Source organism: Lissotriton vulgaris, chromosome 4_1, assembly GCF_964263255.1.
Source record: "Lissotriton vulgaris chromosome 4_1, aLisVul1.2, whole genome shotgun sequence".
Lineage (NCBI taxonomy): Eukaryota > Metazoa > Chordata > Amphibia > Caudata > Salamandridae > Lissotriton > Lissotriton vulgaris.
This window is the reverse complement of record NC_141691.1, coordinates 1,379,160,242-1,379,174,030: the sequence shown is the minus strand read 5'-3', so window position 1 is coordinate 1,379,174,030 and position 13,789 is coordinate 1,379,160,242. Positions and strand designations below refer to the sequence as shown.

General features: G+C 46.9%; 1 protein-coding gene across 2 annotated transcripts in view; it reads right to left on the bottom strand.

Moving 5' to 3' along the window:
- Nucleotides 1-13,789, bottom strand: part of YES1 (YES proto-oncogene 1, Src family tyrosine kinase) — a 298,157-nt gene that overhangs the window by 110,806 nt on the left and 173,562 nt on the right. For both annotated transcript variants that reach the window (XM_086965610.1, XM_086965611.1), the window contains exon 3: nt 6,409-6,508. In XM_086965610.1, the coding sequence (XP_086821736.1) occupies nt 6,409-6,508 (100 nt within the window). The remainder of the gene's footprint in view (nt 1-6,408; nt 6,509-13,789) is intronic.

Sequence of the window (13,789 nt, the reverse complement as noted above, 5' to 3'; positions counted from 1 at the left end):
CTGATTTAACCAGGTCTTCATCCAGGATATTAGAGGGGTCACTTTTATCCTATCTGAGATAAAACCTTCCCCAAGTTCGGAGTGGATAGTATATGAGGGAGTAGACTGTGGCACAGAGAGGACAGATCTAAAAAATTTATTTTCAGTGGTCTGCAGACAATCCGGGGAACGATATCCCCAGATTGAACTGCCATAAGTGGCCACTGCAAGGCATTTAGCTTTGTGAATTTTTCATTAAACCTACTATGGGCCTTGCCCCCAATCGTTTGGAAAAACCCTGGAGAGCAGAGGTAGTTCTTGCGAGGGAGATGTTTCTATTTTTTAACTGCGGACCCCAGTTCCCTCTTTCATCAAACGTTATCCCCAAATAGGGGAATGTAGTAACTCTGCAGAGTTCTTCTTTTCTACAAGTGAATATTTTAGAGTACTTCTTCCTAGAACACTTTCCCATGATCATGATCTGGGACTTCTTATCATTAATTTTAAGGTCCAAGGAACCCATAAAATGCTCAAAAACATCCAGCAGGCGTTGTATTCCAACCCCGGTCCGCGAAAGAAGGACAGCGTCATCCGCGTAGAGGAAAACTGGTATTCCAAGTTCTCCTACACGGGGGATGTCAAGGGTGGCCTCCTTTAGTACAGGTTCCAAAGCGTTTATATACATCGTAAAAAGAAGGGGAGCCAGGATGCACCCTTGCCTGACCCCCCCTATCTGAGTTAAAATGGGTGGTACATCGGCCCTCCGTGGTGACCCTGACGGAGGCTAACAATCCAGAATGTAAGTCAGCCAGAAGGTTAACTAGGGCCCTGTCAAGACCAATATTAAGTAAAAATTCCCACAGCTTTGACCGATTTACAAGGTCAAAAGCTGAAGAGAGGTCCATGAACCCCAGGTACATGGACCCCTCCTTGGCCATGGTGTATTTATTCAGGAGCAGGTGTAAATTAAGACATTGGTCTAGAGTACTACTTTTTGGTCTAAACCCATATTGCACATTTAACAGGACCTCTTTTTCATTCACCCATTCATTCAATTTAAACAGAATGACCCGCCCCAAAATTTTAACCGAGGAGTCAATTAATGAGATGGGTCTGTAGCAAGAGGGGTCCTGCCTATTTCTCTTCTTGAAGATGGGGATGATGATCGATTTTTTCCACGAGGCCGGTATGTTATCCTGGTTTAAAGCATTAAAAACATTACACAAAATCTTTGACCAGAATTTAGGTGCACATTTAAATACATCAGCAGGGACCCCATCGGGGCCAGGAGCCTTATTTTTTAGGGTCAGGTCTATCGCTTTTTCCACTTCTGAAACCTCGAAGGTTACAATGGAACCCTCGATCCTAAGAGGGATGTCACCCCTTTGTGTGTCATTGCTAGGGTCGGAGTACATTTTTCCAAAATGTTTTATCCATCCCTCATCTGGAATGTTAGCCTCAAGTGGGGATTCTCCTCACCCGAGAATAATGGTTGGTTTACTATTTTCCAGAACAGACCGCTATTTTTTAAGGTATCTGGGGCAAGTAGTTGGTCCCAAGCTTCATCTTTTACCTCTTTTTTCCGGTCTAAGATAGCTTTCTTATACGCAGATCTTAAGCTAACTATTTGGGCTCGATCTTTGGGTGTGGCCTTCAGGGCCCTAAATAGGTTCCCATGTCCCTTAGAGCATGTTCTATTAAACCATCTCTTGCCATAATGCGACTTCTGTCTTAAGCCTATAAGTAAACTTTTATTTATTTCCCTGCAGATATTATCAAAAGCAAAAACCACCTCATGATTTTGGGTCTCGTTTGCCAGACATAAAGCCACCTCGTCCTCAAGTTTGTCCAGTACCTCTACTAGGAAGGTTTCAGGGACTATGTTTGACCATTTAAGCCTGCGTCATTGGTCTTTAACAGTCACATTTTGTCCACCCTAGTGTGACACCGTTTTCATGGAAAATATGTCCGTAGACATTATCTCCATGAACACTGGGTTATGATCACTGAAGACCGAGACCTCCGTTTTACATATTAAAACTTTACACAATAAAAAAGAAGACATGAAAATATAATCAATAATAGTACCATCATCTATTCCCTTAAATGTAGGAGACCTACACCCCCCATCCCCCGCCTTGTATAAGTTCCATCTGGCCAGAAAGTTTTTAAGAGCCTCCCCTCGTTTAGAATGTTCTAGGTGCATAGGTAAAGAGAAAGGGGGGCCTTCGTCTTCTAAACTGGCACACTGTAGGTTGCAGGGATGTATGTTAAAACCCCCAAGGAATATTATTTCAAAAGTATTCACGTTTACACTGTAGACTGACAAGAATGTTTCCAGTACATCTAGGTTATAACTGGTGCACTCATTTGCACTTGAATTATAAAAGTTGATAAATAAAATCTTACTCTTATCGGGGATGGATAATTCCACAATTAAACAATTCTCGCAGCCTGAAATACATTGAGATAGTGTGCCCTTTATATCAAGTTTGAATAAGCTTAGTAAGCCCCCCTTGGCTCTTCCTGCGGCACTACTAGTTGCTGGGATGCAAAAGTGGCTATAACCATCCAGGGAGAAACTGTTTGTCTGTTCCCATGTCTCTTGTAGAGCAATAATATCAAAAGTTTTTAATATGTTAATCCACGTATCCCTGCTTTAGCCTTGATACCAGCAATGTTCCTGGTTGCAATTTTGAAGCTAGAAGGTGGTGGCTGGGCTTTAGTCCTCAGTTCATTTGACTGTCAATCGTTTTCTTCCAGTGAAGATGGGGGGGTGTAACGATTTGCCAGGGGAAAGACTTGATCAAAATCAAATTGATTACACGGCCTAGCCAACCGATAACAGTATGGGTCAGGTTTATTTGGTGGTTGATATGCGTTTTGCGGGGGACAGACAAAACCCCGCCTAGGTCGAACAGCTGGAAACTTAGACTGATCAGGCTGTGAGAGCACAGGGTTACTAAGATGATTATAAAAGAAACCAAGGGGCCGTGCACATACAATGTTATCCCCGACTGGTAAGGAAGCTGCTCTAAGTAAAACTGTGGCCACGTGCTGTGGATGCTTAAAATTTACAATAATGCAGTCCCCCCTAGTATTCTTTCTGGAGTTTCCTATCTAGCTGACTCTTCGGGTAGAAATTATATCATTAGAGAAGGCGAGTGGAAAACCGCAATTCCGGCTTAACCACGATAGCGATTTGTTTTTCAAAGCCTCAGTGAGATAAGAATCCACCTCAGGAACATTAGTTAGCACAACAGTATATGGTACACATTCCGGGGGAAGATAAACTGGAGCTTTCCTCTTAGCCACACTCCATTCATTGATTCCCCCACCTACAGCTGTCAGGTTACTAGAGGTTGTAGGGGGTGGTTGAATTACTGGTACTGAGGGTGGTTGAGTGTTTGGTACCAATGGAGGTTGAGTGGCTAGTACAGTTTGTGTGTTTGTTATGACCCTGTTCCCCCCATTGCCACGACTGCCTGCATCCTTATTATCAATATTTGCATTATTTCCAACCTTGAGAGACTTCTGTGTTTTAGTCAAGGTTAGGTGTGAGTTCAGAAGACCACCCAGTCTAGATACCTCTTGTGTTACCTGATCTAATTTTTCCACAAGAGGTTTGAGCAAAAGTTCGTTTTTTGATCCAATTAGGCTTGCCAGCAGGTCAATATGGGCAGGAAGCAGATTATTCATCTCCGCATTATTTGTGGACTCAGCTATTCTCCCTTGACCAGTAAATTGAGTTCCAGCCTTTTATGATTTCCAATCCCCCCCCCCCCCCCCCTGCTTAGCTGGTACCTTCCTACAGGCCCTTAATACTCTTCGTACAGGCGAGGGTGCAGGTGAGGGTGTAGGTGAAGGCCTCGGGGACGGTAAAGGGGAGGAGGATGATGATGTTTCCAAGGATTTATCCCTCTCTTCCTGCCTATGTTCTGGGGATATATCATTGGCACTAATAATGATCGAGTCATCATTACAACTACGATCCAGAGCCGGTGAGACCAAGGGGGCATGCAAGCTTGTTGGGGAGACCGGAGGGCTTACCCGGTTTAGAGAAAGACGCCTTTCTTTATTAATTTTACTGACCACCTTTACCAGATAATTGTCCATAGTGCTAGTCACTAGTGGTGTTTTGGATGATGTAAGTTTCGACATTTTGGTATACCTAGGTTATGGATCAGAGCACTTTAGTTTGGTGACAGGTATTGTTACTTATAAAACGATTGCCTTAACTTCAAAAGCGTCAACAAGGGCCACAGTACAAGTACAAAATAGTTAGTCTCACAGTTTTGAAGTGTTCCGGGGGAAAAGAGCGGAGGTCCGTGGCCCGGCCCAGCCTCGGTCTGCCACAGACGGCCCGCCCTCTGCCCGGGCTCAGCCCGGCGTGTCCCGCGCACGTCCTCGCGGGACGAGATAGAGCGCTGATCTTTAAGCGCCTCCTGGCGCAGGCTGATGACAACAGTGGCGGCGTCCTGGGGTGGGGCTGCTGGGATTCGTAGTCCTGCCCAGCGGAGCAAATCCCGGCCAGACAGGAGAGCAGTGGGGGTAGGTCGCTTGGCGGAGCGAAGCCCGGCCACTACACCCAACCAGTAAGGTGAGCCTCCAAAATGCCTCAGCGGAGCAAAGCCCGACCGGCGTGAGACCCTCTCAGAGCAGCAGTGTGTAGTGCTTATAAGCTGTGCCACACATGAAAGCTCATTTAAGCCAGCTCTAAAAAGGACAAGAAAAATGTAGCAGGAGCTACCAAAAGGTACAGACTTAGTCACCTAATGTGGCATGGGCAATATTCTTCTAGTACCGGCTCGTGAGCTTAAGGTTTAATATTTGTTAACCCAGGAGACACGGATTGGCTGTAGTACAAAATACGTATTGCACACATAGCTTTAGAAACGGGCTTATCTTTAGTGACGCTACTAAGGAAGAATGTGATCACATGCAGTGAAGAGTCCAAAACCTGGAAATTAGAACCTTTGCATGCACTAGATTGCAAGGGTTAAAAAGAACAGTGAGACCGGCACGCCGTCGTACTAGGCTCAAGAACACAACTGGGATGGAATAGCTAAAGTGTTATTGGGATAGGCAGAGTGACAAGCACAGAGTGTCATGCCCACTGGAAAAAGAGCCATTGAGACATGAGGAACATGAAAAGCAACGCCTGTACAGGCTACCAGAGCTCATCATGGACAGAGAAACAGGAGCGGCTATGAGAGCGATGCAGGCCAAAGCGCACTAAAAGAGGGGCAGCAGCAAAGCATTAATGGAGTCAAAGAGGCAAGAATGGAGGAGACTTGAAAAGGAGGGCGACAAGGAGGGGAAAGGCAGAGGCGAGACAAAGAGAAAATAGCAACAACACACGTGAAGGGAGAATAAACGAAGAAACAAGGAGCGAGAAGCTTGGAGACAGCTGGACGAATAAAAGACAGACAAACCCAGAAGGAGAAGTAGCACTAGGCAGACGAACTAGATTTGTGTCTTTTGAAGAAAACATTGGCCAACTTGCAAAAGATCCTCAACTGCCCCGCTCACGTCATCCTTGGCCTGAAGTACACCGATGACATCACTGGCGCCTGGTCCTGATCACAAGGCCCTCCATGGCCGAGCCTGACCTGGCCTCACTGAGTGGTTACTACTGTCTTACTGACCCACCAGACACTTAAGGACAACCGTCCAAATCCAGCTTATACAACAAAACTGGCTGCGCGTTTCACGCACGAGGTCGCGCCCTTCAAAGCCCTGAAAGGGCACTTACCCCATCAGTCCTGCTAACAGTCCGCCCTGAAATCCAATTATTTGACCAGCACGGCCCCTGTCTCAGCTGATCCTCAGCTGACTCCTCCACCCCCCGCCCTATAGCGCCATCTTCTATTGCTTAGACGTCGTTATTCAAACACAACGAAGAAAATGAAATAAATCATGGAAACGACTGTGGCGGGAGCAGCGAGAGGGAAAATCGTACGTAGGACGTGAGAAAGCAAAAAGAACGCGGCACAGAAAATGAGATAGAAGACTAAAGTAGATATATACTGGAAATAAAATGAAGTCGACATCTTAGAACACAAGACCCAGGGGAAGCCTTCGAAAAATGGTTAAAAAACATAACGGAGACACCACATGAGACTTCTTATACTTTCTTCCTAATACAGTTATCAAAATGGAAAATAGATTGACAATATATACTTTCGTTTGGAGCACTGTGCGCTGCAGAGTTCACCTTTTGTTCAATAACATAACATCTTCATGTCCTTCGTTGCGTGTCCATAAACACAACTCGAAAAGTTTGATTTTCAACCAGCAGCAAAGAATCGCTGCAACCAAACAGGCAACGCCCCTCACTGCACCGACCTATGCACCTCCAGCAGCCATCAGTACAGTGAGTCCCCGCCTTGTGCTAATTTTAGATGTGGACGTGTAGATAACACTCACGTGTTGTTTATTATCTGGAACCTTTCACCCTTCTTAAACGAAAGATCTTCGGTAGTTCTCGCTTCGTAATCATATAAGGCCACAAAAATGGTAACGCCACCTTAAAAGCAAGATAAACAACAACAAGAGTTAGCACACGACATAATATGTTACAATTAAATAATGTTCTGTTCAGAAAATGGAAACAAACTGACAGACGAAAAGAGCGCCCGACCGACAAAAAAATTACCACCAGCATTGTTGGTACTGTCGAATAACAGCACGACAAATACAATGTGTCTTAATGGCGGATTTAGGAACCCCTGTGGGTCTCCATACCCCTTCGCACAACCTCACACACACCATCAATCTCATAAGCAGGATCGACGCTTGTGGTTGTAGAGAGGGGACCTGTCAGTGCCCGCAATGCACGTCTTTTAAAGTGTCATTATTTTTAAGATTAGTGGTGAATTAGTATAGTGAAATAGGAAAGTGATTTGAGCGGTGGATATGTTAGTCAGTTATTTGGATTGAGAAGGATGGGGAAGGGATAGAAGAGGGTAAAAGGCAGGGGCGGCTGGTGACATTTGAAAGTGGTGAGGCGTAAACTAATTTGCATATTGCACCGCAGCGAGCGAGCCCGAACCACCTTGCATCCATCCATACATCATTCATACATCCACCCATCCATCCACCCACCCATCCAGAACCCATACATCATTCATTCATGCATCCACCCACCCATCCATCCATCATGCATCCACCCATCATGCATGCATCCATCCATACATCATTCATGCATACACCCATCCATCCACCCACCCATCCTGAATCCATACATCATTCATTCATGCATCCACCCACCCACCCATCCATCCATCCTGCATCCACCCATCATGCATGCATCCATCCATACATCATTCATGCACCCACCCATCCTGCATCCATACAACATTCATTCATGCATCCACCCACCCATCCTGCATCCACCCACCCATCCTGCATCCATCCACCCATCATGCATGCATCCATCCATCCTGCATCCATACAACATTCATTCATGCATCCACCCACCCATCCTGCATCCATCCACCCAACAATCATTAATGCACCCACCCTGCATCCATACAACATTCATTCATGCATCCACCCACCCATCCTGCATCCATCCACCCAACAATCATTAATGCACCCACCCTGCATCCATCCATCATTCATGTATTTTTATGACCATATAACTTGCACCCAGCTTGTCAGTGTTCAATACCAGTCTCGAACCTTGTACTCCAGCACCAATGATACATGATTAATATTAATTGTTTTTAAAACATGTATTTATTCGACACCAATTTCACACCTTAGTCGGAACATCATTTTTATTTGTTTTTTAAAACATCTATTTATTTTACACCAAAGTCATGTATACTTTTTTATGGCTCGATAAGAGGCTCGAACCTGGTTTCACAGCACAAAGTTGGCCGCGCTAACCGTCAGACCACATCCTCTCCCCTTTGGTGTGGCCCTGCAGTTTTGATGGTACATATTCACACCAAAGTCATGTATACATTTTTACAACTTCACACCAAAATCGGAACATACATATTGAGCCCAAAGTCATGTATAAATTTCTACAACTTTACACCAAAATTGAAATCCCCGCTTTTTCCCATGCGCTCATTTTGTAATGCGCTGATAGTCACTGAAGAGGGCAGCATCTGATGCTGCTTGTAAGCCCTAGGTATGTACTATACAAATTCACATACAAACATACACCAACATGCATGCAATAATAAATGCATATATCATGCTATTCCGCCTCTTCCGTTTGTTAACATTTTTAAATTTTATAACCTTAGTTCAAAGAGTACATTATATTTGTGGTGACAAAGTTGTTAACTCATTTTCTGGAAAATGTTTATAAAATGAAATCTGTTGAAGGCTGTTGTTGCAACTATCAAAATAGAAATTCTGAGAATATTTACATTTCCAAAACCCCATGCCGTGAAATAAACGGGTGACCTGGAATAGACGCACACATTTCTGTAGCAGATGCTTTAACACACTGAACTATCTCAAGTCATTTGAGCTTGCGGAGTTAATGTGTGTCTGAAAGGGTAAAGAGAACCGTGCCAAGGAAGTGCGTCTAGGTCCAAAATAACTGTCTATTCGCTACTGGTCAAATTTCTACGCAGACGACCTTTGACATATGTAAGTGGCCAAAAGCAATATATTAAATTGCATTTGCTTACAGATTAGACTATTGATTAAAGAATCAACTAATTCTGCGTCCAGCACTCCTTGCAGGACCCGGGCTATAGTATTGACCAGCCAATCCTGGCGCTGTATGCAGCGCCGGGATTGGCTGGGGGCGCACCATGAAAAGTCAGGTGTCTCCCGGATTGCCGGTTGGCGGGTATCGCGAATATTTAAATATTTTCATTTGTATTTTAGTGACGATGCGGTAGGTCCTGGTAAAAGGTTTGCATTTATAAAGCGCTTGCTACCCCTGGCGAGGTGTTAAAGTGTTTTTTCGGCGAGTACGATGCTACTCCAGAACCCATGAAAGGTTATTGGTGAATTAGTATAGTGAAATATGAAATGAATGAGTGGTGGACATGTTAATCTGTTTTTTGGCTTGACAACAATAGTGGAGGGATAGAAGAGGGAAGGAGAATAGAGGAGACGTGTATCATGAGTTCAGCCCTTCAGAGTACCACTCCCATGCATGCTCTTTTAGTTACAAACCGGATGTAAATAATTATACTGTATTTTGTACAGATGAGACACGTCGAGTTGGCGCTGTTATGAGCATGCTGCATAGATGCATAGATTGTGCAATACTGTGAATCACCGGCCTGAAGAAAGGTAAAGCCCCAAAGACATCCAGTAAAACCCAATTCTCGGCAGAACATTACCAGTGCAAGGCTTCTGCTGATTTGTGCACATACATATTGTCTCTTCAAACCATCCGTCTGTAGTTTACATTGAAGAACGGCATGTATATAGCAGCCGAGAAGCTTGGCAGAGGGTCGGACAGACCACCCAATGTCACTGAGAGAGGCACTGTTCCAATGAACAGCAGAGACTGCTTTCATGAAGGGCTGAATGCCCAGTCATGGCGTGCGTGGCCCGGGTGCTCTCCCGCCTCAAAGGAGAACACCTATATAGCGAGCTTTTCATTACGGGGGTCTCATGAGCTCACAAAGTGGCACACATGCCAATACTCCTGATTTAGGTGACAAATTCCCAGTTTTAAACATTAAAATGGTGTTATTTTTACTAAGTTCCACTTAAAACTTCCTCAGCTTCGTTCCCAGTTGATGAGAAAACTCCTTTTTTTAAAAGCGCGAACATGACCACCGTGAGTATCAGAGCGCTTTACAGTTTATACATCAAGAAGGATACAAGGGGTCAAAACCAGAACAAACAGACTAAAGTTAACAGTCCTGTAGAGCTGGGCACCCTCTGGAGCCCTGGCACCTAGGCACAAACCTGCGCGGGTGACCTCGGTCTCCTTTGGAAGCTCCATTTCTAAGGCAGAAATTTCTTCATCAATAAAACTTTGACTTGCTTTTTTGAATTTGAATTTAAATTTGAATTTAAAAACATTTGTATAGCGCGCTTATACCACGCGGTTTCATGGCGCTTTTCAGATTGCGAGGTAGCAGCAGAAGCAGAGGAAGTTAGACAGCGAAGGCTCGGGAGAAGAGCAGGGTTTTAAGGCTTTTTCGGAACTATGTGTAGGAGGATGTGATGCGGAGTGCCACAGGGAGGGAGTTCCAAAACGCAGGAGCGAGAACCGCAAATTTAGTTCCACCAGCCTTCTTCTTTTTAAATCGAGGGGTGGTCAGGAGTGCCATGTGGGTGGAGCGAAGCTCTCTGCCCGGTGTGTAAGGCTTAATGGCAGAGCAAATAAACTCCGGAGCGCTGCCCATTTTGGCCTGGAAAGTAAGGCAACCAAGCTTGAACAAGGCTCGCTCTTTCACCGGCAGCCAGTGTAGTGTCTGCAATAGAGGAGTGGCACAATGGAATTTAGGCAGGCCATGGATCAGGCGGGCAGCCTGGTTCTGCACTAGTTGCAGGCGGTGAATAGCATAGGCCGGCGCGCCATTATAGATAATGTTGCCATAATCAAGGCGCGAGAGCACCATTGCCATCACTATGATCTTTAGAGCAGGAAGGGAAAAAAAACGGGAAATCTTCCTGATTGTTCTGAGGGAGAAAAAACAAGAGGAAACAACAGAACTAACCTGTGAGTGGACAGAAAGTAGGGGACTAAGGAGGATACCGAGAGTTTTGACTTTGGGAACGGGGAGTGGAGGGACACCAAGTGAGAGGGGCCAGTGAGACGGGGACCAGGGGCTGCAACCACCTCCGGTCAAGACTAACTCAGTCTTGTCCGGGTTGAGTTTGAGGTGGTTGCAGTTCATCCAGTCCTGAATGAACAACATAACTGATTGGACATTCTGAGAGGATGAGGGGGAGTGAGAAAGGTTGAAAATTAGCTGGAGGTCATCGGCGTAATTAAACACTGTGACCTCAAGCTGCTGCAACATAAAAATGAGGGGATAGATGTATAAATTAAACAAAAGAGGGGAAAGTGAAGAACCCTGGGGAACCCCGCACACAACCTTACGGGAGGCGGCAGTGAAACCAGCTAGATGGACCGCCTGAGCCCTGTCGCTCAGGAAGGACTCGAGCCATGCGAAGGCTAGGCCCTCTATGCCCGCCGCCCTGACACGGGTGAGAAGGATGGAGTGGTCCACCGTGTCAAAAGCGGCGGACAGATCTAAAAGGATGAGGGCCTGCGGGAGATTGGTATCAATGCCCTCGCGTAGGCTGTCCATCACTGAGATCACCACCTTCTCCATAGAGTGGAGGGGCCGAAAGCCCGCCTGACGGGGGGAGAGGCAGTGATTGGTTTCCACGTGGGTGCTCAGGATGCTAGTTACATGAGTTTCTAAGACCTTACCCAGGTAAGGCAGGAGGGAGATGGGACGGTAGTTGGAAGGGGATGAAGGGTCGGCGCCAGCCTTTTTTAAAATAGGAATGACAGTCGCAAATTTATGGGGGGTGGGAACCACTCCATTGCTGAGTGAATCATTCAGAAATGTGAGGGGTGGAGTAGGGCATGCTAGGAAGATTTCTCTCAGGATATGAGCAGGGGAAAAGTCCAGGGGGGAACCTGACTTCACCCTTTGAAGCAGAGGGAGGAGAGTGGCTTTAGTCAGGGGGGGAATGGAAGTTAATTTAGAAATGGTGGCGGGGGAGAGGGATTAATAAATGTGGGGGATGGAAGAGGAATATTAGCCTTGATCTTTGCGACCTTTTCAACGAAAAAATCGTTGAGCGAGTCGCAGAGAGATTGGGAGGGAGGGATCGAGGCCGTAGCTCTGTTGGATGAAGCAAGTTCGTACACCGTGGCGAAGATTTCTTTAGATTGTGACTCCGCTGCCAGTATCCTGTTGGAGTAGAATATGGTCTTGGCATCAAGGATGCCTTGCTTATATATCTTAAGAACAGAGAGATAAGTAATTTTTTGGGCGGGGCAGTATGCTCTTCTCCATGCTCGCTCGGCTCTCCGTGCGGCCAATTTCTTCTCCTTGAGATCAGGAGTGAACCAATGGTTAGCAGCGTGGGCTCGCTTGACCGTGATCCACCTCAAGGGAGCAAAATCGTCGCCCGCTTGGGTCAACCAATTGTTAATGGTGGCCAGTTGGACAGGGGCGGCGAGGCCGGAAAGGTCGGGGCTGGAATTGGCCAGAGACGAGCAGAGAGATGGCATATCGGCTTTGCCCCATTTTCTAACCCTGGTGTTCTTGGGGAGTGGAGGCTTAATGGCTGGGGCTAGGGCAAGGGAAAAGGAAAATAAAGAGTGGTCAGACCAGGAACAAGGGGAAATAAGGGGAGGTGTGATGGGGATGTTCAGGGTCCAGACCTGATCGAGCGAATGGCCTTGTATGTGAGTGGGGCTGTGGATGTGGGGGATAAAATTAAGACTGATCATAAGATCGGTGAATTCTTTAGAGAGGGGGCTTTCAGCCGGGTCATTAGGCCAAAAGTTTAGGTCGCCTAGAACTAGCACTGACGAGTTGTTTACTACCAGTGTTGCGAGGATGTCTTGGAGGCTGGAAACAAAAGCAGGAGTGGGGTGGGGGGGACGGTAAATAAGAACGGAAGTTAGGGGAGCCAGATGAGAGCTAGAGCGGATTATCAGGCAGTCAACTTCAGGAATAGGGGGGGAGGGGAGAATCTGGAAATGAAGATCAGTGCGAGCTATCAAGGCCACTCCGCCGCCTCTTCTGCCCTCCGGTCGGTCCGCTCGGATGGTATAGTATGAGGGGGTAGTGCAGCTAGGACGTTGGGCAGGGAGTCGGCCTTGAACCAGGTCTCCGTTAAAAACAGGAGATCTGGTTCGTGAGTATCGATATAGTCGAATAGCTCATACTGATGGCTGACCGCCGATCTAGTGTTTAGGAGCGTGGCCGTGGTATTAAAAGCCTGGGTGTGGGGGACAAACGGAGGGGGGGGGGAGATGGGCAGGACAATGATAGGCACGGAGGTCACTCCTGATATGACAGCGGGGGGAGTGGAAGGTGGGTGGGAGAGTAGACCTAGATGTGTCAGGAGTTCGGAGACAGACGATCTGATGGATCCGGGAGTCCAATACGAAAGGAGGAGGGAAGGAGAATATGTGAGCGAGGGGACATAAGGAGGTGCCCCTTGCCCCGGCCTGCCTCGGACGGGCGCAGACGGGCTGGACTCTGGCGTGACTCCGGCGCGCCCACTGCGCTGACACATGAGGGCCGTTAAATGGAGGAGCAGCGTGGGGGGAGTGGCGTGGGTGGGGTTGGGCGATCCAGCCCAAGCCAAGATGGCGGCCACGGCCGCTGAGAGCCCGCGATGTAGTCAGCTGACAGACAGCCACGCACAGCCCCTAAGAAGCAAGGTAAGGATTAATGACCTGTTGATTTTCAGTACAGGTTAGTCAAAATTAAAAAGAGTCACAATCTAACACAAGTAAAAGCGTGTCACCGCTCGTAATCAGCGTGACAAACGCGCAAGGTTTTAAAATGAGAACGCAGCCCTCAGCTCCTGCTAGCAAGCCCACTGCCACCGGGCTGCTCGCAATCGCTGGGGAAGCGTCAGAAACACTCCTAAATGGAGGAGCAGCGTGGGGGGAGTGGATATATGTTGCAGAGTTTCATCCAGGGTAATCTAAAGTCCTAAGGACTGGGTACATATACTTATACTAAGTTTAGGGGTTGGACTTACTCTAGGGGTCCCACCTATGAGAGGTCCCAGGGTGGGGGTGGTTACAACCCTTTCCCTTTGCCCAGTTTCGCGTCAGAGCAGGGGCTGAGTGCCCCTGCAAACAGTTTGAACTGGGGTATGCACAGGG